Source organism: Amphiura filiformis, chromosome 3 (assembly GCF_039555335.1).
Source record: "Amphiura filiformis chromosome 3, Afil_fr2py, whole genome shotgun sequence".
In the NCBI taxonomy this organism is placed as follows: Eukaryota; Metazoa; Echinodermata; class Ophiuroidea; order Amphilepidida; family Amphiuridae; genus Amphiura; species Amphiura filiformis.
In genome coordinates this window covers 3643117-3669597 of record NC_092630.1, presented here as the reverse complement: position 1 = coordinate 3669597, position 26481 = coordinate 3643117, and the positions used below count along the sequence as shown (strand labels likewise).

General features: G+C 38.1%; 1 protein-coding gene and 1 non-coding gene across 2 annotated transcripts in view; both read left to right on the top strand.

The window, feature by feature from the left end:
* The first annotated feature begins 1355 nt into the window (after positions 1-1355).
* Positions 1356-26481, top strand: part of LOC140147021 (uncharacterized) — a 39409-nt gene continuing 14283 nt past the window's right edge. Inside the window, exons 1-7 of the mRNA XM_072168792.1 lie at positions 1356-1774; positions 6183-6346; positions 18173-18443; positions 19466-20737; positions 22812-23129; positions 23523-23735; positions 25458-25652. Of these exons, the coding sequence (XP_072024893.1) occupies positions 1685-1774; positions 6183-6346; positions 18173-18443; positions 19466-20737; positions 22812-23129; positions 23523-23735; positions 25458-25652 (2523 nt within the window). The 5' untranslated portion in view covers positions 1356-1684. The remainder of the gene's footprint in view (positions 1775-6182; positions 6347-18172; positions 18444-19465; positions 20738-22811; positions 23130-23522; positions 23736-25457; positions 25653-26481) is intronic.
* Positions 9974-10046, top strand: Trnav-gac (transfer RNA valine (anticodon GAC)). Its single transcript has one exon. It is a non-coding gene; the product is annotated as a tRNA-Val (tRNA).

Genomic DNA, 26481 nt, shown 5'->3' with positions numbered 1-26481 from the left:
TTCTCAGCCATGTGAAACTAAATTGAACAAGGACATTGATGAGACCGATGAGACACTTCAATAGTCAGGAACATGTTTATCGCAGATGGATCACGCAAGATGCTAGTACAAAAGCACTGAAACAAAAAAGCTAAGGGGTGGTGCAATAATTATGTGTACCCCGGGGTGAATTCTCAAAATGGTCTGCCAAAATCGCTTGCCCCCCTCTGGCCGTGCCAAAAAATCTTTGCCCCCCTTTCGATGTGCCAAAAACCTTTGCCCCCCCTTTGATGTGCCAAAAATCTTTGCCCCCCTTACACATGCAAGATTTTGGGAACCCGAATTTAAAACCTTAAATTGTCTTATCATATAGTGCGAGCGCAGCGAGCAGGAAATTTTGCATATTTGAACGTGTTCCTAACGTTTTCCTATATGCCTTTTTAAGGCGTAAATAGAAACGGTGCCCAAAATATCTGTGCCAAAAATTGCTGGCCCCCCCCCCCTTTCGCCCTGCCAAAAATCGCTTGACCCCCCTTTTGACCTGCCAAAAATGCTTGCCCCCCTTTGGCCTGCCAAAAAATCGTTGCCCCCCTATAATTCACCCCCGGGGTACACATAATTATTGCACCACCCCTAAGGAAGACTAAGAGTAAACAACTAGCTGAAAAAAAATTAGTTATGAAAAGTACAGAGAAGGAAAATTTTAACAAAAACATACTGTTAGTGTTTTATAAAGATTTATTGAAGAAAATGATGTTATTTGCTTTGTTTTGGTTTGGTGTTTTTGTTGTTGTTGTTGGAATTTTGTTTTCTCTTTGTATAGGCCATTTGTCATTTACAATTTGACATTTCCCCCATTAAAATGCTTGTACTTTGTTTGTCAAGGTCACAGCAGACCCACAGATTAACAGAGGCGTCAAATGTATAAGGCCCGATTCTTTTTTATTCGACGTCGAATAGTCCATGCAACAAGTATTGGTTATTCAATCAATTTCCAGTAATTTTTAACTTCTAACGAATGTTTGTTGATATATATAATTATTTCCACCAGGAGTATGGAGTGTGAATCGGTCCTAAGATACTGCGTCTAATTATGGCCTCTTTTCCAAGCGGTGAAAAAAATGAAAAGAAACTTTTTGTGCGGCACAGTTTATATTTGAAAATGGGTGTCAATGCAAGACGGTGAAACTCTAATTATTCTGATACTGGCTGTGCATTACATTAATAATAGTTGAATATGTTTATTTGCTTTGCTGTAGTCCATTAATCACAAATTGGTTCCTTTCTGGTTGACAGTTATAACTACCGTTCTCACGTCTTCTTCGTACCGATGGTGTGCGTCGTAATGCACTAATGCCACCATTCGTTTGTGGCTTAACTTAGAAAGAGATAGGGATTATACTAACAATAGGCCTACTAAGCAGCTCTAAGCTTAGGTCGATTCGGATGACACTTTTGGTTGCTTAAACTTGACGTCAACTCGATTTCTTTCTACAAGCATTGGTGTAACCATGGAAGTAAGAGACACAGGCCTAGTGTAACAAAAAGGAAAACCTATAACTGTTTTGATTTGGACATGATGTTCAACATAATATACGCGCCACACATAACCCGAGGACCCATAGAATGGATAACGGTGGATGCCAAATCTTTAATGAGTCGAGATAATTTGTAATTACTCGGACAACAACGTTAAGACACCTGTATGATAAAGACGACAGTATTTTGGTTTTTGCTTGGATTCTGTATCATAAGACATAAAGAACCAGAATCTGAAATCAGCGTCGTTATAAAGGTAAGTGGTGCAAATAACTGTTCCCGGGATTAGGCCTATCGGGATCGTCACGTTCAGCAAAATGCAGTTTTCACCTCATTTTTAGAACAACAGCAATTGATAATAAGCGGTTATAACAACAACAACAATGTCAAAATAATAAAAAAATAAAGAATGTTACCACAGGAAATGTAGACTGTCGTTTTGACTAAGGTTACTAATTGAAGCCCGGAATTGAAGGTAGGCCTAATTGTATTCGTCAAAAAGTCCCATGAGCCATAACGTTTCTCAGGGCTGACGTTTCTGGAAGCTTCTGGCAGTGGCGGATCCAGAGCAGTCAGAGGGGGGGGGGGGCCAATTTTCGAAATCAAAATAAATTAAAGTAATGGCCGCGAAGCAGGGGGGTGCAAATCCCCCCTCAGAAGTTAAAAACTTTTGGAAAATGTAGACCCATTTGAAGCCATTTGGTGGACCATTTTGTCACTATTATTGTGTAAAATTTTGGTTTGAAAAAGCCTAAAATTTGAGAAAAACAGCCCAATTGAAGCCATTAGTGTGGACAAGTTTTGACTTTTATTGTGTGAATTATTGCTTTATAATTATGTACCAATAAAGTTGCGCACGTAGGGGGTGTCTGAGGGGATGTTCCCCTCAGAAGTGAGAAAATTTTGTAAAATGAAGGCCTATTGAAGCCATTTGGTGGACTATTTTGCACTATTTATTGTGTAAAATTTTATGTTTCAAAAGGCCGAAAATTTGCGAAATGAAGGCCCAATTTAAGCCATTCGTGGACAAGTTTTAACCTTTATAAATAAATTACCCTATATTGCTTTAGATGTAAACATAAAGTTGCGCACACAGGGGGGTGTCTGAGGGGATATGCCCCCTCAGAAGTGAGAAACTTTTGCAAAATGAAGACCTAATTGAAGCCATTTGGTGGACCATTTTTACACTATCATTGCGTTTTAAAACAAAAAAGGTTTGTAAAATTTTAAATGTAACACTGACACTTTATAGGCCTAAGACTTGAGATTCGCAATTAAAGCATGCATGGTGTTGAATTGAAGTCGGCTCGAGTCCGTCTTAATAGGCCTACTGAATTTGGTGACAAAATGTGACGGGCCCTACATATCGGTGGGCCCGCCGTAATTTTCACATGCTTTTAGGCAGAGGACCCGCCTTCAAGCAAAATAATCACATACGGTAGCCTACCTATATAGACTGACCCGACTGCGATTTAGGCATGGGCCTACTATACGTGCAATTTAACCTTTTCCCTTCTCCTTTTCTCCCTTTTTCTTCTTTTTTTCCTTTTCTCCTTTCTTTCTCTTCTCTCTCTCCTTTCCTCTTTTTTTGGGAGGAGGGGGCCCGGCCCCCCCCTGAATCCGCGCCTGGCTTCTGGAGTCTGGACCCATCGCTCAAGGGATGTGATCTAGCAGATACAATATTATTATATGGGTGATTCCATAAATTAGGGTTCCAACTTGTAGTGCATATTTTAGGGCCTAAAATCATAAATAATCTTTTATGTGTATTAATTATGTAGGACTATTTTTTATTTCCTTGAAAATTATAATAAATTTCTTTTCATGTTTTCATGCTTTTCAGGGCACAGGAATCGTGTATACACCTCCAAAATATCGCCAGAAATGTGACTTTTTTGTGTAAAAAAAGACAAAATTCCTCAAAAAGCGTGACCGTTGCCATGGAAACGGAATAGAACTCGCGTGTTACAAATGTGACAACATATAAGCCAAAAGATTCTCCAGACTCTTTTGAACATTTTGATATAGGCCTATGATTTGTCCATTTGAAACTTGTGTCCTGCAAAATCGTTAAATAGAGCACTTTTGGCTGTACGGCCTCTACTGTTTACATTGAATATTTCCGTTAAAATATTTTAATAAACCTACTTTAATTAACACATTTATTTAAAAAAAACATCACTCTCATATTAAAATGTTAACATTTTGTACGAAAAAAAACGGAAGTGGTCAAGTTGTAACATCTAAAAACTAGTAAAATTAGGATTAAAAGTATTAATAAAAGTGTTAACATTTTAACGGATATGTTAATAAAAGTAGGCCTATTAATTAGTGTCTATAATAGTAGGCATAATAGAACTCGAGGCAGTCGAATTCGGAAACCAGGCTTTTTTTAACTGCGGAAATCTAAGCATGTTGGCAAAACAGACGATATATGGAATAAATTATTGTTTACAATATGAAGTTCGCACTGTGGAGCCGTTTATATAAAAATATGAACTTACGGACAAATTAATTTAACAAAGCTAATTGATCAATTTGTGGAGTAAAATAAGTTAAAATGGTTTATCAAATAAAGTTTTCGTGTCCCTTTAACTAGCATATAATGTAGGAAATCAGCCGTGTATAAAGGCGAATGTACATGTATTGGTTCAAAACAGAAGTCGCAATACACACTTTGAACGTGGTTGAATTTAAGTTCCGTAAATATCTGGAATAATTTACGATTCGATGCTTTGGTGGGATTTAATAGACTTGATTTATCTGCACAACCTGTTCTGTTAGTATCATATAAACATTGTATGTTATTAAAGATTTAAAGAAAATATCCAAAGGCTAAAATGTGCATTTGAAAAATGCTGTTTCTCCGTTTTTAGAGCCAATCCACGTCAACTTCAGGGATGTGCACCGCAGCACCTCTTCATTTTTTTCGTTTTCTGTGTGGTAGTAGATATTGATGAGAAAGTAAAATCCTGAAAATTTGAGCTTCATACTCAATTTCGTTTTCCCGTGGTGGCATCAATTTGAAATTTAGGGGGGTCAGCCTTAAAAATGTGTCACAACGCGAAAGACGATGTTTGGAGGTCCATAAATGTATAAAGGAACCCCCTACAACTTTGAAAAGTATGTATCCTGTGGTACTTTTTTTGTGTAGAATTCAAATCTGGCATTAGAAAACTTGTAACTCCTTTACTTCAAAAGATATAGGGCCCTCAAAATGCAACTTCGACCATCCAGGACCAAATTCGGAGGGTCAGAACTCCAAAAGTAAAAATAATTTTAATGTCCATTTTTTTGCCAGTCAGAGCCCTTTGGTATGACATTACTCTTATCCAATATTGAGCATATTAGAATACTTTTAGCTGAGATATTACCCATGCATGCAAAACCCCAATTGTACATTTTATGTACATTTTGACCCCCCTGAAAACCAATGTCAGACATTTTGCCCCACCATCAACTTCAGATATGTTGAATATAATGTTCTTGTATACCGTAAAATGGGGTAACTTCGGTCAGCGGGGTAACTTTGGTCGGTCAAATATATTTTTTTAAATGGTCATATTTTCGTACAGCAATATTGTTTTTAGTCATATTTGGTGTCAATTTGTTAAGAAATATGTTTGGAAGAAATAATAGTCGCTCATGTGTAATTTCCTTGAAATTTACGAAAAAGCATTTTTTACATTTTTTCAGAAAAATAAAAATCGATATTTGTGAGCAAGGATGTGTGTTTGATTAATTTTGCAAGGTGTCAAATGTCACAAAAAACAACAACTTGCCCATATTCAGCGAAGATCAAATTTTTTGATTTTTTTTCTTCATGGAATGTAATACTGTGACCAAAGTTGCCCCAAAGGCGGGGTAACTTTGGTCAGGTCATTTTGAACCCCTAGGGCACCCTTACAAAATTATTAAAAACTCTTTTTTTACTTCAAGGTGTAGAAGGGAACCCTAATGTCACAAAAAAGAGTTAATTAGAAATATAATTGGTTTTGTTTGGAAGCAGTGGTTTAAAAACTCTGAAAAGTGCCCAAAGTTACCCCATTTTACGGTAACATTTCTGAAAGATATTGGCTTGGGGCCTTGATGGCTTCAACACATTTTCAAAGTTGTAAAGGGTTCCCTTTATACATTTATGGACCTCCAAACGGCGTCTTTCACGTTGCGACACATATTTTACGCTGACCCCCCTAAATTTCAAATTGATGCCACGGGAAAACTTAATGGAGTATGAAGCTCAAATTTTCGGGATTTTACTTTCTCATCAATATCTACCACCACACAGAAAAAGAAAAAATTGAAGAGGTGCTGCGGTGAGATGGAGCCGACGGGGACCCAGCTATGGCTATGGCTGCCATTGAGGTGCAGGAATGTGTGAAATTGGATTCGTCTATAACATACACTAGGTCTATAGTGTGGTCCGAGTTTGTTAAACCAAAATCTTCGATAATCTACACATGCACATAGTGTAGTCTTTCCTTGCTTCGGACTTCCACACAAAAATATCGTGACGACGCAAAGGGCTGCAGAAGGGTCACCACAACCGACCATGCATAGTGCGTATAAAAACATGTCAAACCCCCTACACCCCACCCCCACAACACACCCCGCATCCAACACATTATAATTTTTTTCGTTTATTTTTATCTCGCCAATCCCAGATCATCACGATGGCCATTTTGTATGCGTGTGTGGCGGCAGGACCCAGAACCATCATTGCAGATCATTCGGATGATTACAACCAGAATTTCCGCGCAGTTGTCTACTCCTTATTGCCCAACATATCTACTAAAAACATCAAGAAAGCTGTGTTCACAAATAACAGGTAAGGAAAGGTGATACAAAGAATTCACAAAAAAGAGCTTGCTTGACTTTTTAACTACCATTTTGGCATAACTACAGAATACCCACCTCACCTCCCAACACAGCGTTAGGGTTAGGATTAGGGTTAGGGTTAGGTTAGGGTTAGGGTTAGGATTAGGCACCCTGAGCGGGGTATTCTGTAGTTACTCCACTATTTTATATGATGCTAACTGGACTACCTTATAATAGTGGTGCAATAATTATGTGTTCCCCCCGGACGGGTGGTGTATTCTCAAAATTGTCTGCAAAAACCGCTTGCCCCCTTTGGCCTTGACAACCCCCCCCCCCTTTTTTTCCCTACGCCTTTTTAGGGTGTAATATAGAAACGGCGCCTAAAACATCAGCAGTGCTAACTAAAAATCGCTTGCTCCCCTTTCGATCTGCCAAAAATTGCTTACGCCCCCCCCCGTTCGACCTACCCAAAAGTGCTTTCTCCCTTTTTTTAGCCTGCCAAAAATCTAGCCCCCCCCCCCCTTCTGGCGTACACAAAGTATTGTACCACCTCTTGACAATACTTAATCAATATTTATATGGGTCCTTTCATATCTCAAAATGCCAAGAAGGTGCTCCTCAAAAAGGAGGGATTTACGAAAACCAAACCAAACCAATGCCAATTCCAAAACTATTTTATCTGGGTGTAAGGTCTAAAAGTCAATAAAGTCTAAAGAAATCAAACTTAATCTGCATACCGAGACATCAAATACCCTGGGTATTGCAGACAAAGCAACATTATAGGCCATTGCATATGGTCCATTGCATAAATTAAGCAAATTTTCCTAACAAATACCGAATATCTAACTTTGCCAATGTCATCAGAAAAAAAAGGGTTCTTACATACTTTGTCTATTATGAATACCTCATAAATGCACAGCAGAACCTTTTTAGGATTTTATGCTTAAATATTCAAATAGGCCTTTAGGCCTAATTTGTATCCTCCAGAGCCTCTGTATAGCTTTACTACCTTATTATTTGACAAATTCATATTGATTACACCAATTATTGTAATACTAGGTATGCATTACATTACAGTTTTGTCGTGTGTAGGCCTATTGGCCGCGCAGCACGATTCCTATAGTTCCTTTTTTTCACGAAGTGGACTAATCCAGCACAATATTATGGCAATAAATCATTTTGCTTTCAAAAAGAGCACAGAATTTTGAATACAAACTAATAATACTCAAAGGATTATTAGAGACATAATAAAACTAATATAAATATTTTGTTGGTAGTTATTTTATTTACAACCAGAAATATTGGATATCATAATTCAAACAACATTGACAATTTATTTATTTGACGTGATAATGCAAATACCTGATCATATATATAGATAGATATTTGCTGGTACAGCCAGAAATATTGGATATATCATAATTGAAACAACATTTAACACATTTGACATGGTCATATAATCAGTGGCGGCACCAGGATTTTTTTTTGGGGGGGGGGGGGTTGGGGGAAAAGTGAATTTCAGGGGGGGGGAGCAAAATCGACAAATTTTGCACAAAATTGCCGCAAAAAGTGGAAATTTACGTAATTTTGGGGGTGTTTTTGCCTCAAAAGTTGGGGGGAAACTGGTAAGAAAAATATTTTGGGGGACAAATGCCCCCTTGCCCACCCCCACCCGTAGCGCCGCCAATGCATATATTACGTGATTCTGTAACGATATAGAGGTCTATAATAGGGGAATACCACAGACGACCCTTATTAATATTCACATTTCGGCCTGCCAAGAATTGGCTAACCCCCTTTCCAAAAAATATTTGTCCCTCTCCGCACATGCATTTGCGGGTTTCCAATATTGTGAGCGTAGCGAGCACGATATTTGGCATATTTGAACGTTTCTGCACTATTTTCTAGACTTTTCATAGCGTGTTTGTTTTGAATATGTCCTGTAAATGTGTGCCAAAAATCGCTTGCCCCCTCCCCCTTCGACCTACATTAATTAACCTTGATTTCGATCGGAATTCTTTGTATTTATCTGTAGGCGTCAAGTAAACATGACTTAAGTAGTTTTAAACATGTATTAGGCGCTTAAAGCAATGTTGCAGGAACATGATTTTTTTTCAAACACGATTTGTTCGCTGTGTTTGACAACAGAACAAGTTACTGTCTTAATAAGTCATTATCCCCACCACACACCCCCATCCCCCCCCACCACACACCCCCACCACCCCACCCCACCCCACCCCACCACACACACATGCACATCCTCCTTCCCAGCATGACAATATTTTTAAAACGTTATTTCATAAACGCGTTTTGGTTTGGGGCCCTCACAATTTTGGCCTGGCCCAGGGCCCCAAAAGATAAACTAATGATCGTTATGGGTTCAAAATACGGTGTGGCTAATGTGTTGTGTATTGGGGCAAGACACTTTATCTCGCTTGTTCCACTCCATCAAGGTGTAAAATGGGGAGTTGTTATGGGCATCGTTGTCGCTATAGTAACCAAATGGTGCAATATATCATACTTCCTACATGTCGTATAGGCAGTGGAATAAATAAAGCGCTTTGTACAAATTGAAAATGCGCTATACCGACGTTTATGATTCCCATTTCAACCATTTTTATAGTCAAAATATTACTTCTGATACTTTTATGTTATCCGTGACCGTGACATTTTGGGTAGGTTAGGTTATCTGCTGCTTTTCAAAATTGATTCAAAATGTGTTAAAAACATGTTATAGGCTAATTGTTTGAAAAATAACATTGCAAAATGTCTCCGAGAATATATCATTTATTTACGTTATTTATTTGTTTTCACTGTACGCCTATAATAACCAATTGTATTTGTATCAATTTCTAAATTGGGGAATTATAAAGTAGTAAATTGTTTTTACAAAACCTTATTAGTATAGATTCTTGAATATGAAATAATTGAAATGCTATTGTTCAATTGGTTACGAAACTAATAAATTCGGCTTTAGATACAAATCTGCATTTTAGTTGCGTGACTTGCGTCGTTTTTTAAAAGACCAGCTCGAACAATGTTATTTTTATGGTATTTTTTGTGGGAGCTGTGAGTACACCAGACCTATCGAATTGCATTCTGAATACGAAGAACGTCCTTCTGATATTAAATAATTTTGATTTTTTTTTTTGAAATTCGCGATATAATACGCATTTTTCGCGATATAATACGCATTTTATGGCAAATGATTAAAAAATGATATTTTTGATATTTAACAGTCCTCGAAGTAAACTTTATAAATCTAATGATATGTACTTAAAGTGTATGTAGCTGGGAAGAAAAGCCGACGATCAATGAAAATTTTGACCTCGCGTATTGAAGATATGGAATTTTTTCCCAAAACAGCCAAAAAAAATTAGGTCTTTTTGGGGAAAAAATGTATATCAATAATATGAAAGGTCAACATTTTCAATTGATCGTCGGCTTTTCATCCCAGCTATACATACACTTTCAGTATATATCAGATATCATTAGATTTATAAAGTTCACTTCGAGGACTGTTAAGCATCATTAATTGATCTCGTACACTGGTATGTAATGTGTTGTTTGTACTGTTTACCCCGCATGACTGCTCATATCCATAAGTACCAGACTTGAGTCCTGTTTATCAGGGACAGTCTGTGTAGCTCAGTGGTAAGAGCGCTCGCCCGACAAGCGAGAGGTCTGGGGTTCGAGTCCCCGCACAGGCAGTTATGTCCGGAGTTTTTACTCTGGCATATCTGCCTTTGCATGTAATGTTTCCATTTGTAAATTCATGTTTAATTGTGCTAGTGTGCGATGCGTAATTCTTCTTTCCCCTGTAGACTGTTAAATGTCAACAATTTTAAAAATATCAAATTTTAAAAAATTTTCATAAAATTTGTTTTATATCACAAATTTCAAAAAATCAAAATTATTCCTCGTATTCAGAATGCAATTCGATAGGTGTGGTGTGCTCTCAGCTCCCACAAAAAATACGTGAAAACGTCGCTAAACGTTACTGCCATGAACTGCAGTTCTTTAGTTAAAAATAAAGAACTGCAGTGTAGGGTACTTCTTAATATTGATACATTGCTCTTAGGCGACGAAAAAAGAAAACCCTGTTCTACGGGCCCGACCGACCCAGATTTTGAACAAATTGGGAAACATATTTTCTTGTACAAATGAATACCGACCCAAATTTCGACAATTTCAGGAACAATTTTTTTTTTGTATTTTCCCAAATTGCAAATATTTACAGATTTTGGTGATTTTATCAGAAATCAGAAACCTGAGTACACATTTTCGTCCAAGAGCTTCCAAGCAAGCAGTGAATTGTCTCTATACACAGTCTTTGATTACACTACACGGTTTAGTGCATCGTAAGAGCTGTGAGAGCTAGCTGGAAAACAGGCCTCTGTGATTGGTTTTTGTCGAGACCTCAAGTAGTCCCTTCATACAATCAGATTTTTTTTTTATCAAACGAAAGCTAACACTTCCCCCTGAAAACACTTTTCCCCATTATGTCAACAGGTAACACAATTCAATGTTATAGCAAGGCGAATGTGGTAAATCTGTTGAAAACTACATATCCAAGCACATTTTTTGACCAAAATGTAAGTTTTAAAAAGTCAAAACCTTAAGTTTTCCTTACAATATTTTTCAAATTTTATGTCATTAAATGAAAGAGCACGCTTATATTTCCATATACTAACCTCATTTTAATGACCAATGACCAATTCTCTTTAAATTGCAATTCTTGTGCAAAAAGTTACTATTTTCGCCTGTTTTTGTCGACGGTAGACTTTGCTAAAGAGCGCTAAAGAGCATGTTTGTTAGAATTTTTTATAAACACTGCATGTGTATAGCTCAAACCTGTTCAGTGTTTCCCAGATTTCTGGTTGGTTCGTAATTCGTATGTTCGAAAGCACAGTGTTTCGAAAAAAGCAAGTGCACTTCTTTTCAAGTATAACGTCCTTCATGCATGAAGAACGTTATTACTTTAATACGGTACTTTTTGGTGTGAAAATCTTCCCATATGGTGTAATATTATTTGTGTTTGCATGATTAGTATAAAAGAAAGACATTTTACAGCATGGGAAATCACCTATGATACGATTAGCCTATATTCCATTGAACCATGTAATACGGCCTAATTCATGCCAAATCATTGACCGTATATGATTTCTATGAAATGTTGTTTGAAGTGTCGTTTTGGTATTTAACTGATATAGGCTAGTCAAATTAAAAAATTACCCAAACTAATTGCAACAGATTCGCATGCGTCCATCTCTCAAAATTTCACACAAAAACATATCAAACGTCCCCCAAAATCCAAGCAGTGGAACAGTGCCTAATTTGCATAACTCCAAAATGGCCGCTTAAATGCAGGGGGTGAAATTTCAAATTTGGTCAATCTTTGCTAAAAACCATATGTACTTATAGTATTCCTCTTGTCATAAGGATTAGTTTGACCTTTCTTCGACGTATTTTCTTGAGTTAGGCTATATGGGAAAAGGTCAAACGTCAACATTTTGACTCCACAGCCAGGGAGACAAAAAATGAAAAATTCTCTGATTTTGATAAAAAGAATGGTCTGACATTGTTCTGCTTGCAAAAGCATTTAGTAAATAGAATAGTTTGCCATATCTCAGGTGGTTTGTTACCTTGGTAACATAGCAAAGAAGTTCAAATTCCATTGAGCCGTGTTGACCTTGACCTATTATGTGGTGTTACCTATGAAACAATACATCCAAAACAATGCAACTTTTATCATTTTGATTTATATTTGCCAAAGGAACAATTTGAGACCACATAAACGCCCGTGGGCCCCAAAATTTGACATTTGACCTTTTTGTCTATAACTCAAGAACTATATGTCGGAGACTGGTCAAGCTATGCTTTTTCTGAATCCTTATGATGAGTGCAATTGGCATGGTTCGGTTGTGAACATATTTGACCAACTTTGGAATTTCACCCTTGCACAGGCCCGTAAACAGGATTTTTTTTTTTTGAGGGAGGGCTGATTTTGAAAAAGTGGACTTTTTTTCGTAAAAAACCTCAATATTTTCGCTCGCTACGCTCCCAAATGGGGCTTTTTGGGTCAAAATGGGACTTTTGGGGCATTTTGGTATTGGGGCGTCCGCCCCAGCCCCCACCCCTGGTTACGGGCCATTTTGGATGGCCCTCTGTTCCCACTTCTTGGATTTTGGGGAGACTTTTGATGTTTATTTGATGTTTTATATGCTTTTCTGAAATGAATGGTGATTCAATTAAATGGATTTTGTTACAATTAGTGGCGAGTTAGCCCCATTTTTCATAATTTGACTAGCTGAAGCTAAATAAAAGTAATACGTACGGTTCTCATGACTATCCCTGCGATCATGACAGTTTCACTCCCATCGCGATCGATTCTAATTTTGTTTGTTTATCACCACTCGGTTTAACCCCGGGGTTTAACACAAACAAAATGCCACAACAACAACAACAACAACAAGATCCCAAGGTCACAATACACGATTTCGTTGAACGCTTAATTTTGTTATTCTTTGACAACAATATGAGATATATAGAGTAACAACTAATGTCAGGAAGACTAGTATTCTGATAATTTTCAGCCACAATAATGAAGTAAAATGAAAAAGAAACATCACTTTCTATCTTTTCTTTTTTTATCGCTTTAGTGGGTGTTCGGGGAGGGGGCGAGATTAATGTCTTAAATAAAACTTTAATTCAAAATTGCTTTGTTGTCCTTCAAGCACAACGAATTGGGCTTATTCCATTTTAGGCGAAAGTTGGGACACGTGTATATTAAAACATTAGGCATATATGGCAAAAAAAAATCAGGTTTGAACAAGAATTGTCTTTAAAAAAGATAAAGTTCACGGATCAGGTGTATTTGTTCAACTTTCAATTTTCATATATCTAACCTACTACTCTGCACTGATTTGACAACAAATAAGTGATTTGAGGCATAATGATACCTACATCCTGACTCTGGAAATAATTTTTAGATTTTAAACCTCATTTTACATTTAGGTTTTGAAGCCACCTGCAGGGAACAAAATAGGCTTTTTTTAGCACTTTAATGAAATTTATTATTCAAGGTGTGCTACTGATCCAATTCTCGCTATTCGCAATAAGGGCACCGCCAGCGGTTTGCGATGTAATCGTGATGTATCATGGGAAAAGGTCGACATCCAAGTCCGCGCAATACGAATATTACCAGAGGATGATTTAAGGAAGCCCCATCATGCACTGTAAAAGTGTTATCACTAGAGTTTCAACAGCCACTTTACTTTTCAAATCCCATTGAACTCTGTGCAAAAGATGTTGTTTTAGAATTGCCCGTGTGTCATTATTAGTTGGTCGATTTCAGATCTAAAGTGATGTATGCAAGAAGGATCATTCACACCTTCTGTACATAACATAAAATGTGAAATCGACCAACCTTTTAAAGGTGTTTTTACTGTAAATATATCTGTCCAAATTCAAATTTAACCATGCACGTGTGTATGCAGTGGGCGGGCAGTGGTGTCATGTTCACTCACACAGCTGTGCTAACCGCAAGACTTGTGGGAAGTGCTTAAATCATCCTCTGGAATATTACCATGCTATTACATAGGAACACGTGACAATATTTTTTTAGTTTGTCAAAATAAAGGTGTTACACGCGAATCGATACTCAATAATACTTAATAATGTGATTTGAAATGTGCACAATTAATTTTTTCTCTATCGATTTGCGTGTAATACCGTTATATTGACAAACTAAAAATATTGTCACGTGTTCCTATGTAATAGCATGGTAATTACACCACATTTCGCCATACTTCATTCTAGAAACGCTTGCTGTTAGAATAAGAAAAATTTTAATGCTAAATTATTGCGCATTCTAGGGAAGCGTGGTTACTGTTTTGAAATAACCGAGTGAGAGGGTTTTCAAGAAAATATTTTTCCTGTCAAAACTGAACCATCCTCTGTATAAAAGAAAATAAGAATATTAACTGCACATCATATATAACTATTCGTGATACCCAATTGTGGCATATTTGAGGTCGTTTATGAGGCAGAGAATTTTTTTCAATTTTATATACGCCAAAATATTTTTTTAATTGAGCAAGAATAAGGATAGAAAAAACGTTAAAAATGCTATGTATAAATAACATTAGACCCGGCAAAAGATTACTGTTTCGTTTTTACGGTATTCTAATCTTTTATTTCCCGAAGAAACATTTGGGGTCTAAAATGGATTTTTTATGTAATTGATAAAAACATCGAACGTGTATACAAGAAAAATGGTAGGTTCCTCTATAGCATTTTACTGACCATGCTAATGTACTGACACCGTGAGAGCACATGTCAAAATCGATATAATGTATTGTCCATATAGACACGCATTTATCATTTATTATTGTCGGATTAACAACAATTGAGCGCTATTAATACACATTAATGTTTTAGGCAAATAAAATTCCAAAATATGGTACGTTTTCTGCTTTTGCTTGTCACGTGGTAGGCCTATATTGAAGTTGCGATTATATCTTCAAATAAGTTTCAAATGGATTCCATCAAGACAAGTGGCCGAGTGGTCTAAGGCGCTAGGCTCATAGAGCATATCCAAAGCGGCGTGGTCCGCCGTGAGTTCGAACCCCGCCGCTGCCGAACTTTAATAGAAGTAATATTAAAATTTAACTTTTTTTAAATTTCATATTGGGGAAATGTGACTGGGAGAATTTATGCATGGCGTGGAGTGGTGTGCATGGTAATATTCGTATTGCGCGGACTTGGATGTCGACCTTTTCCCATGATACATCACGATTTTCCCATGATACATCACGATTACATCGCAAACCGCTGGCGGCGCCCTTATTGCGAATAGCGAGAATTGGCACATTCTATGCCTATATCTCACACCCATGCCTATATATATAAAGCTTATATAACTCGCCAGCTAGAAACTCTCGAAATATCCAGTAGCATATGCTTAAAAGGAACCAGATAAGCTTTAAAACAAATATCACTATCATATTCAATTATATCATGTAGATAAAGTCTTGATAATATGCTTAATAAACTCATATGAACACTGTTGGATACCATGAGCAGTAAACCGGCTGTGTGAAATAACCAGGGCATTTTTCCAATCCTCAACGGCCTTTTAATTCACTAAGTAAACAATTGCAATAACCTTGCTTGCCAATCAGTAAAGCATATTATAATCACGTGATGGCTGGTAGCCAACTGCAAACATGCGTAGAAAAAAGGCTAAAAAGTCCTGGCTGCTACTGTCTCATTACAATTAGATGGGCTAAATAGTCCTTATCAAGCGGGACAGGATTAGATAAAAATCCCTTTAAAAAAGGAATGGGGCGCCCAAATTATGTGAGCTTGGACGTGATATGGTGAATTCCATGGCATGGTGTTTAGATTTGGTCCCGGGGATTTGGTATCATAATGATTTTTTCTAGGGAAGAGTAGAAGATGATCAAATGCAAGACAAATGTGTTTGATTGGGGAAGGTGTATCACAGGACCGTTTTGGATGAAATAAATTGAATTGGAATGAAGCTGTCGTGTCAATTTGCGATTATGTGGGGGGGGGGAGTTCAATTTTGGGGCATATTGTAGTGATGATATTGCTTTGGATATTGAATATTGTTGAATTTCGTTATGCAGGGGGTATATGATGGATAGTATAGAAGAGGATCTACCCCTATGTTGACCAAAAGAAAAGTTTTTATGAATGTATAACGTCTGTGATACATATACATCATAACGTCTGTGATACATATACATCATCTACTTGCTAATACACTGAAAATCTAATAGAGATGAAGGATAAAAGACAATTACAGAACATTCATTCTTCAAAAGTAGCTATATGGGTATACAATGTTTACAAGATAAGAACGTTAATGTTTTGTACATGAACGTAACATCTTTGATACATAGTTGTTAACACACTGAAAATCTGACTAGAGATTTACAATTTGATGATATCCAAAAGAATACTTACTAACTTAGCATTGAAGAATTAAAATAATTACAGAACTTTCATTTGTTAACATACACGTAGCAATGATTAACAATGTTGAAAATACAAACGTAACGTTTTGTTCATAAACATAACATCCTCGACACATCTAGGATCCGCATAATTTGTTGATTAATGTCATAAACAGTCACAAAAGTTTTATGGTCTGATCATTTTATCATTTTAAGGGGGACCCGATATTGCATTTGGAAGAACCAGGCTTTTCAATTACTATCAAAACTGCTGGGTACCAAACTTTTTGATACAGCTTGTATAGTAATTTGTTCTAATTTCCATGCAAAAGGAGCCAGTTGTTTCATCCTTAAAACAAATAGGCTACACCATAATTTCCAATTACCCCATGCAGATAGATAAGACCTTGGTAAGATAAGCGTGTTAATTGTTATGTCACTATCACTATCTTGATCTTGATAAGATGCCTGACTTTGAAACTTTGGGTACAAAAACTCATACTCTGCAAGTTAGGTCAAATTTTGCACTATGATTGTTTATTTGAGCTTATTGGACTATGCCATTCAGATTAGGCTATTGTAATCCAAAGTGTTGGTCACCGTCTATCGGGTTCTAAGAGGCGGTAAACTGGTTACAAAGGTCAAAGTGGTTACAAAAGTCAAAGGTCTCGATTTATTTGGTGTTTTTACAAATCCATTAATTTTGTCTTTTAAACAAAGAATATACGCGCACCATTTTATCCTGTGCATAACAGAAAACAATAATAAAATAAAATCCAAGCATATTGTGGATTTATTTCTGAGCAAGGGCATAATTTTAGCAAAATAGCACAACAATTGCGGAGTAAATCTAGTAAGACTGAAATTAGAAGCTACTCACAAGTACATGCCAATATTGTGGGACGCCTCCGTAGAGGGCGCCCCAAAAAAGGCATACAAACGAGGGTACAGGGTGTATCAAAATGATTGGTACCGACGACTTTTCATTTTTGCAGATTTTTTTTTACTATGTTTTGTACCAGTTTGGGGTTAATTGTTTACATATTTGAAATGATAGTACTTTTATCTTCTCTACGAATTTTAGATCTTAAAGATAGCACATTCGGTTCTGAAGTTACATGATTCTAAAGGAAAGTAGGTGTTTTACACTTTTCATCGTAACGCTGGATCCGTAGCGCACCATTTTCAAGCTGTTGCGCTCTATTTTATTACAAATACCTGTCGAGAATGATATTTATGTTGAAGATCTTGGAAATGTTTTATTTTTTCCTTGCATATTTCTTCATTCACGATGTGTTCTAATCAATATTTATTGGTTGATAGTAATGTCAAAGCCGTAATACCTTATTAACTTGAATTAAGAGCATGTATGCAATAAACATTTCAAGCAGTGAACATATTCATCTTGTTGTGTATAAGTAAAATCATGATTACGCCGATCTTCATTTAATTGACAATAGCTCCCAGATGCATCAACCTTTCATCGTCAGATTATTAGATCAATAAGTTAACATATGCCCCTTTCTATTTATAGTACAAAAACAATATTAATTAGCAATCTTATATTTTTGATATATTTTTGAAAATGTCACATGTCCCGGTACCAATCATTTTGATACACCCTGTATGCGATTATTTCCTGGCTTCTTAACCACAGGTTTGATGGGCTACAATAGCTATTCAAGACACAGGGTATGTAAGGGATAAAACTGTGCATATGAGATCATTGAGAATTGGGTAAAAGAGGCATTATTGTCTATCATTTATTTGGGGGGGGGATTTCTCCCCCATGGCTTCTCCACTGGTGTCACTAACAGGAAATTGATAAGATTTACTCTCTACATTTTCAGATTTTATCTAGTGGAGTTACAGGATAGTAATTTTATCTACATTTGTATTACAACGCCTGAATTCCCAGAAGATCGATCTTTTGCATTCCTGAAGGATCTTGCACAGTCTTTTACTTGGCACAATACGCGTCTAAGGGACTCTGTGGTAGATCTTCTTGAATTGGAAGAAAGCGCTAATTCCGAGTGCTCCAGCAACACTTCAAAGATGGAGGAGAATGCCATTGTGAAAAAAGCTAAAAAGAATTTCTCATATCTCCTGGCAGAGAAGATGGTAATTATTACCCTTTGTGTGGCTTTTCGTTCTACCTGATGGTATATATCTTGTTGTACTTTTATTATTAAAAAATATGAATACCAACAAATAAAATGAGCAAATCAGATAAGCTCAGGTACAATAATCTACACCGAACTTTAATTCAAAATACGTTGGCGGTACTTACAGTAACATTAAGAAGAAATACGTGATACTTTAAAATCAGGCACTGCCGCTCGGCAGTGCATGCCAAGTTTTCTCTGCGCACAATGTAGCCGAAAACGAGCATGTAGGCCTATATGCAAATCAAAGTGAAAGATCAAAAACTTACCATGCTTACCGCTTATTTTATACAAAGTTCTAACTAATGAAATACATTCATTTATACCTCCATAAAGAGCCAATCAGTACAGTGCAGGCTCCGTCACGCCCACAGATCAGTCAACAGAAGTAGACTGATTTTGTTTCACGGGTCAAGTAAAGACGTGGTAGTCACTGGTGGAAGCAGAAGAGTTTGAAAGAGCAAGTTAAAAGTTGGTGGAATTAACTCTCTTCACGTGAGTGTCGACTGCAGACGACAAGTTTCAATTTTTTTTAAGTCAAAAATTTCAGAAATGTGAATTTTCATGACCATATTGGAATCAGCATGGAAAATGCATTAAAATGAGTACAAACAAGCCTAGTATTGGTTCAGTGGTTCTTGAGATAGCTCTTGATATTTTGAGAAAATATCTCCAAACTGCATGGGACTTCTTATGTTGAAGCCTATGGCTAGCATGCAGAGCATTAAGAGATGGTTTAACCAGGGACCTCCGATTGTAGTTTGAAGTGTTTGCATTGACCGTCTATGCAGAAAGGATAGGATAAAGGGTAGTACTTCATGAAATGAGATATGATATCTGTTACTTCTCTTATTGTTTTTGACAATGTGGTTATTCAATTTATAAATCAGCTGACGTGTACTAAGTATGTATTGTGTACTCATTCATCATGTTTGTATACTCACACCATTTCTGATACTGTTCTCTTTCTCCTTACAGGTGGATTTTTCAAAGAGCTGCAAGAATATCGTCAAAAAGATTTCATCGATAAGTCATCATGATACTGACGAAAGCAGTACTCAAAACAGTCCCATTAATCCACTGACAGTTTCACAAGACCCCAAAAGAAAGCTGGCTTGTATTGAGAGTCCTTTTGCCTCGGCTACTACTTCGCCAATTTCGAAAAGAAAACTTAGTCCTAAAGGCAGCCTACCGGTCTCAGCTTCGCCGTCCACCAAAAGAAAGCTCAGTCCAACGGGCAGTATTGACCTATCCATCTCAGCATCGCCAATTTCTAAAAGAAAGCTTATTCCCTTAGGCGGTATGTTCGTGGCACCAACATCTTCGACACCAACGGTGTCTCGTGTTGATAGCCCACTTGTGGCACCAACCGCTTCGCCGTCATCCAAAAGAAAAGTCGGTCGCACCAGATCACATGTGTTGCCAACCGCTTCGCCATTTTCTAAAAGAAAGTTTAATCGCAATGGCACTCCACGTGTATCACCGACCGCTTCGCCGTCTACTAAGAGGAAGGTCTATCATACTGACAGTCCACGTGTATCACCAACCGCTTCCCCATTACTCAAAAGGAAGGTCTATCATACTGACAGTCCGCTTGTATCACCAACCGCTTCCCCATTACTCAAAAGGAAGGTCTATCATACTGACAGTCCGCTTGTTTCACCAACCGCTTCCCCATTACTCAAAAGGAAGGTCTATCATACTGACAGTCCACGTGTATCACCAACCGCTTCCCCATTACTCAAAAGGAAGGTCTATCATACTGACAGTCCGCTTGTATCACCAACCGCTTCGCCCTCTACCAAGAGGAAGGTCCATCAAACTGACAGCCCGCTTGTATCACCAACCGCTTCCCCATTACTCAAAAGGAAAGTCTATCATACTGACAGTCCGCTTGTATCATCAACCGCTTCCCCATTACTCAAAAGGAAAGTCTATCATACTGACAGTCCGCTTGTATCACCAAAAGCTTCACCATTACTCAAAAGGAAGGTCTATCACCCTGGTAGCCCACTTGTTTCACCGTCATCTTCACCGTCTTTCAGGAGAAAGTTTTTTCGCAACGTTCCTCTCACCTCACCATCCGTCTCACCTTCAAAGTGCAGCAATCTAGATATGACGTCATCTGCTTCACCATTATCTAAACGGAAGTTACGACCACTTGATGCCGATATGCACATAATAACTTCGGAACGAGGCGACGAGGACGAGCCAACATGGCAAGGGAACAAAGATCTTCAAGATCCTATTGTAAGTATATACATTTCATTTCTGAACTACTATAAATTATATTCTTCATGATTAGATATTTGTATTTTGCTAATTGAATGATTTGTTTTCTGTAAAATATCCCGGATAATACTTTTTTTAACACTTCAACGCACTTATTTCCGTACTTGACACGTACTATGAAAAGTACTGGAGGCGTTGTACGATTAACAATTCAATACGTTAATAAGGGTATTTTTCATAACAATTATTAACACTCAAACATCAGCAATATATAAACATGTTGGAGTGTTAATAATTGTTATACCGTAAAAATTCCTTAATAAGCGTATGTGTCCGAGCAACTCGTTGACAGGCACATATGCTTATTAACGAAATTTTACGGTATATGAACAATACCCTTAATAACCCGTTGTAGTGTTGATCGTAAGAAATATCTCCTATACTTTTAGATGTAAAGTACAGAAATAAACGCACTGAAGTGTTATAATTGTAAATTTAAACTTATGATCTCAACACAAAATTAAGACGTACCTCAAATTTTTGGTCACAACTTTGACCTTCATCTGGAGACTGGCAACCCAAGTTTGGGATCAGTGACCTTTTGGACACTTGACCCCAAAACCCGGTCGTACACTCTGGGTAACTTGTATCGGCCCCCGTCGCGGTTGAGAGATGGTTGGTTGACTCTGATGTAAATTGACTCCTTCACACCCCTTTCAAAGTATCTAGCGTCCCGGTCGAGGATTTTGACCTCATCCAAATCAACTTGGTGGCCGGGGGATTCAATGTGGATGTGCTGGGAGACTTCCGACGAGGTAGTACTCGGTCGACGGTGTTCTGAGAATCTGGTATTCAAAGATCTTTCAGTCTCACCAATGTAAGATTCTGAACACTGGCCCCTCAGGGTTTTCCCCTGACAGGGGATGTAATAAATTGGTCCGGTAATGTCTTTCTTCTCAGTTTTGTCTTTAGGTGAGACAAGTAGCTGCCTCAGAGTCGGGTTCACGACGGGAGGCGAGGAGGATGGGTCACTCGCATTCCTCGACACTCGTGCAGTCGTCCAGGGGGACGGTGCGCTGAAAGTCGAGATCTGTGGGAGACCGGCCCGCGCGGATCAATGCTTGAACTTTGGTTCATGTCATCCTGTCCAGCATGGACTGGGTGTGGTCCAGACTCTTCGCCACAGAGCGGACGGTGTCGTGTCTGAGCGGGGGGACATGGCGGGGGAGGGGTTGCACATTGACAGTGCATTGGGGGAGTGCGGTTGTCCGGGCTGGTCCTTTGACAGAGCTGGGGCGGGGGGGGGCTGAGGTCTGGGAACAGTGACCGGAGGAATACAAACGTTAAGACAAAAGGACAAGTAGTTTTGCCCTACGTTAAAGGAACTTCCGAAGCCCTACGAAGAATCTTCGGCACCTACGGTATCAGAGTTTGTTTTAAACCCACTCAAACTCTGAGGCAGCTACTTGTCTCACCTAAAGACAAAACTGAGAAGAAAGACATTACCGGACCAATTTATTACATCCCCTGTCAGGGGAAAACCCTGAGGGGCCAGTGTTCAGAATCTTACATTGGTGAGACTGAAAGATCTTTGAATACCAGATTCTCAGAACACCGTCGTCCGAGTACTACCTCGTCGGAAGTATCCAGCACATCCACATTGAATCCCCCGGCCACCAAGTTGATTTGGATGAGGTCAAAATCCTCGACCGGGACGCTAGATACTTTGAAAGGGGTGTGAAGGAGTAAATTTACATCAGAGTCAACCAACCATCTCTCAACCGCGACGAGGGCCGATACAAGTTACCCAGAGTGTACGACCGGGTTTTGGGGTCAAGTGTCCAAAAGGTCACTGATCCCAAACTTGGGTTGCCAGTCTCCAGATGAAGGTCAAAGTTGTGACCGAAAATTTGAGGTACGTCTTAATTTTGTGTTGAGATCATAAGTTTAAATTTACAATTATGAAGTCTACCAACACAGATGAACTTTCATGCTAGCACTGAAGTGTTGTTTAAAAAAGTGTTATCGGGGAATTTCTACAATGTTGTCCTTGTTCAAAATGTGTGTCTTTCTTTTTCCCTTCTCATATCAGACCGCAGTATGTTATGAAGATGAAAGTGGTGAAAGAATGCGTATTTCACCTTCCGATCCCCAGGCTGATTATCAAGATAATAGTCCGACATTTTCACTATATACCAAAAAGAAAGAATACTCGCCAAGTAGAAACCATAAATTCCAAATGAAGTTGTTTTCTGCCTTGATCGAAGGAATTCGTAACAGTCCTGATGCATCACCCCGGTCATCATGTGCCTCGTCAAGGGTTTCATCACGGGCCCCGTCACCAGTTCTTGGAAGTAAAACTGGTGAACAAGGAGATGATGTTGAACCATACACAACGGATATAGAATCGGTATGTAAAAGAAAATCATTGAAAAGATGAATATTTTGCTTAAAATGACGACAACGAATTCAGTGATTGCGTTTTCAAATACACTTAATTCAAAAAGGATACAGAAATTAAGTTGGGGGAGCGGGGAGCACCGCTCCTATATAGGAAATGACCGGCGTTACCTACAAATCAGTAACTTATGAAGTCTATAATATTATATCCACCATATTATTGTTATTGTCATCTTGTGCTCAATCATTTCTTTTTTATACTTATAGTTATTTCATGGCGATATTAAGCTTATATTAAGAGCTTTTAAGCTTATCTCCAATAGTTTTTTTGTCGACAAAATTGTCGACAAATATTCATGATGTCGATGATTTACTTTGCAATTTTTGAAATCATTATGTACAGAAACACTTTGTCAAACGTACTAAACGATCACTGAGGAAAACATTTTCCATATCACCAGATGGAAGTAGTGGTGACAGCAGCCCGGCCATATCACCAACACCGTCACCACCTGCAATGTCACCAACACCGTCACCACCTGCAATGTCACCATCGTCGTCACCACCTCAGTCAAGAAGAACGTTAAGGAGGACATCAAGTGTACCAATACAAAACGTACGTTAGTAATATGTTTGTTTGTTTGTCAAATGGGAAAATCCGACAGATGATAAGTTAATATACTTCACCAAGCTTGTATAAACCCCGGTATATAAACCTGTAAATTTTGCAGGTAAATTTAACGTCTAGCATTAAACCCCATCCCATGCCTCGACGGTAACAACTCTCTAGTCCGAAGGTTCGCTATTCCGCAGGTTCGCTAGTCCGAACACGTAATTTACCATTCGCTAGTCCGAATTCTGAAAAAGGTTCACTAGTCCGAATATCGGGTTCTCTAGTCCGAGGGTTCGCTAATCCGAATAATAAATACGATTCTCTAGTCCGAATATAGAATAAGGCTCGCTAACCTAACCCAAACCCTAAACATAAGCCCTAACCTTAACACTAACCCTTATTTTATATTCTGACTAAAGAACCTTCGGATTAGCGAACCTAATTTGGTTTTTGGACTAGTGACTCTTCGGACTAGCGACTCTTCAGACTAGAGAGAATTGACGGCTCCGACATTGTGAATATGCTGACGTTCAGATGCTGAAGCGATAACTATGTACAAAAATCCCCGGTGTAAATGCTTGTCTTAGAATAAAATAAAGTGTCTGGCTGAGCCACAGCATTTTAACACGTTCAGAATCGAATATAGCATAATTGTATGTTGGATAATCTCGTTATACACGGCTCCTTTAAAGTCATTGGTGATTTCCCTGTGATTTCATCTATTAGGGTACCAACTTGCGACATTTTGGCCCAAATTCCAAATGCAAGATATCACTGCACCATTCCTTGATAAATCCAAACAAAATATGGCATAGGTCTATAGTACCTCCAAACAAGCTGAAATCATGCAATTAAAGCAGCTGCCCAGTTCCACATGGTAAAAGGGACACTAAACAAATTTTCAGAGCTGTTATAGGCTATAGATTGTGTAAGTGCATTTTGGCATGCATCATCAGCAGACTCACATCAACGACACCAATTCCATACATGTAGTTGACTTCATGCTTCAATGAGCACACATTAAATGAAAGAGTTCATCAAAAGTTGCAAAATAGTTTATATTAAGTAGGCCTACTTCGATTATAATGCACGTTTTCCTGATACCGGGTGCTCGATAATCTAAGTGCTAATAATGGCTGCCTGATTATAATGCAAGTTTTCCTGATACAAGGTGCCTGATTATAATGCAAATGCCCGATTGCAATTACCCTATTCTGGTCAGATAGGCGGGGCATAATATCAAATTGAGAATCACTGACAATGAACCCCGGCAATGAACAGAATGCAGACATCTGCAGCGATAGACTGGAGAGTGGATGCACGTAGTGATTCTGCTTGACCACCCTCCTGTAAAGGATAGGCCTACTCATTTTTGCGACTTCTGAAATCAGCAATCTCTCGATTCAAAATACTTTTTGAAAAGAGAAACAAATTCAAATGGTTGGGGTTTTTTTTTGGGGGGGGGGGCAAAGAGTCAAAACGCAATTTAGTTCATTATGTCATTTTTGTTATTACAGAGTTATCATTGTAAGTACTTCAAACTATTTTAAAATGCCTGTATATTGATATATACAGATCTTCATTGTTATATGTAAACTAACATAATTTCACTATAGCGTGTGTCTCTGTTATACCCTAATTTAATATAATCACCGTTATAGGTCTATCTACTGTGTTTTAAAAATATACATTTTGCGTCTCTTATATCTCTATATCAAAATACAGGCGGCCCTTATGAATCTACAAAATCGGTTTTCCAGTGAGCATTATTCAGCGATTGACGCCGATGCTCGCAACTCTGACACATCATCGCCGATTTCATCTTCGCCATCATCCCTGAAAAGAGACAGCATACATGGTATATGGTTGGATGCTAGAAAAACATCTGCTGAAGACGATCGGACCACGAAAAGCCATCATGTATGTATTTAATGCGTTTAATTAAAGTTAGCGACTATTTTAAACTGTTGTGATTTGGTAGTTCACAGCATCTTGCGAATGGTAGTGAGCTTTGGCAAAACGCGAGATTGTAGAATTCAAATATCACAGATATATTTTTGTAGGTCTTGTGGTTCTTGAGTTTATATGTTGTAAAGAGGGCTGAAACAACAACACTTTTGTAAAACGTACATAACTCATTAACAACAATAAATCAAGCATGATTTGTAGAATGAACTTTTGCAAAATATCAAAGTGTTATTTTTCAATAATATATTGCTTTAAATAATGAAATTCAATTTTTTTTGTGGCTGCGTCGACCAACAATGCCTTGTCTACATAGATTGACGAACGGCCGCGCCGTTGGAGCGATGTTTGCCGAATTCTGGCCGAAGTCCATTCGTTGGTGTAATGAATTCATGTGTTCATCTGTCTCTTTTTCTGTTTGACCTATGTTTCGTACTCCATTCCTCCTTCCCTGTAAAATGGTATTTGCCAGGCCGTTCTTCCATCACTTATCCAAACCACTGAAGTTGTCTTCTTCTCATAATTGAGATAAGATCATAAGATGTTCCCACAATAGCTTTCCGTTCCCTCCCGTATCATGTTGGTAGTGTGTGACGTGAGATGGACCTATAGAGCTTCCGCATCTCAAAGACATTTCAGTTTTTCATCTCAGATATAGGCCTACAGTGTATGCAAGTTTCGCCGCACTGATGTTAAATATTAGTGTTCCTAGAGGCTCATTTTTGATTCCATGCATTAAGATGTTCTCCTTCAGATCTCCAGATGAATTTCAGAATCGCTAGTG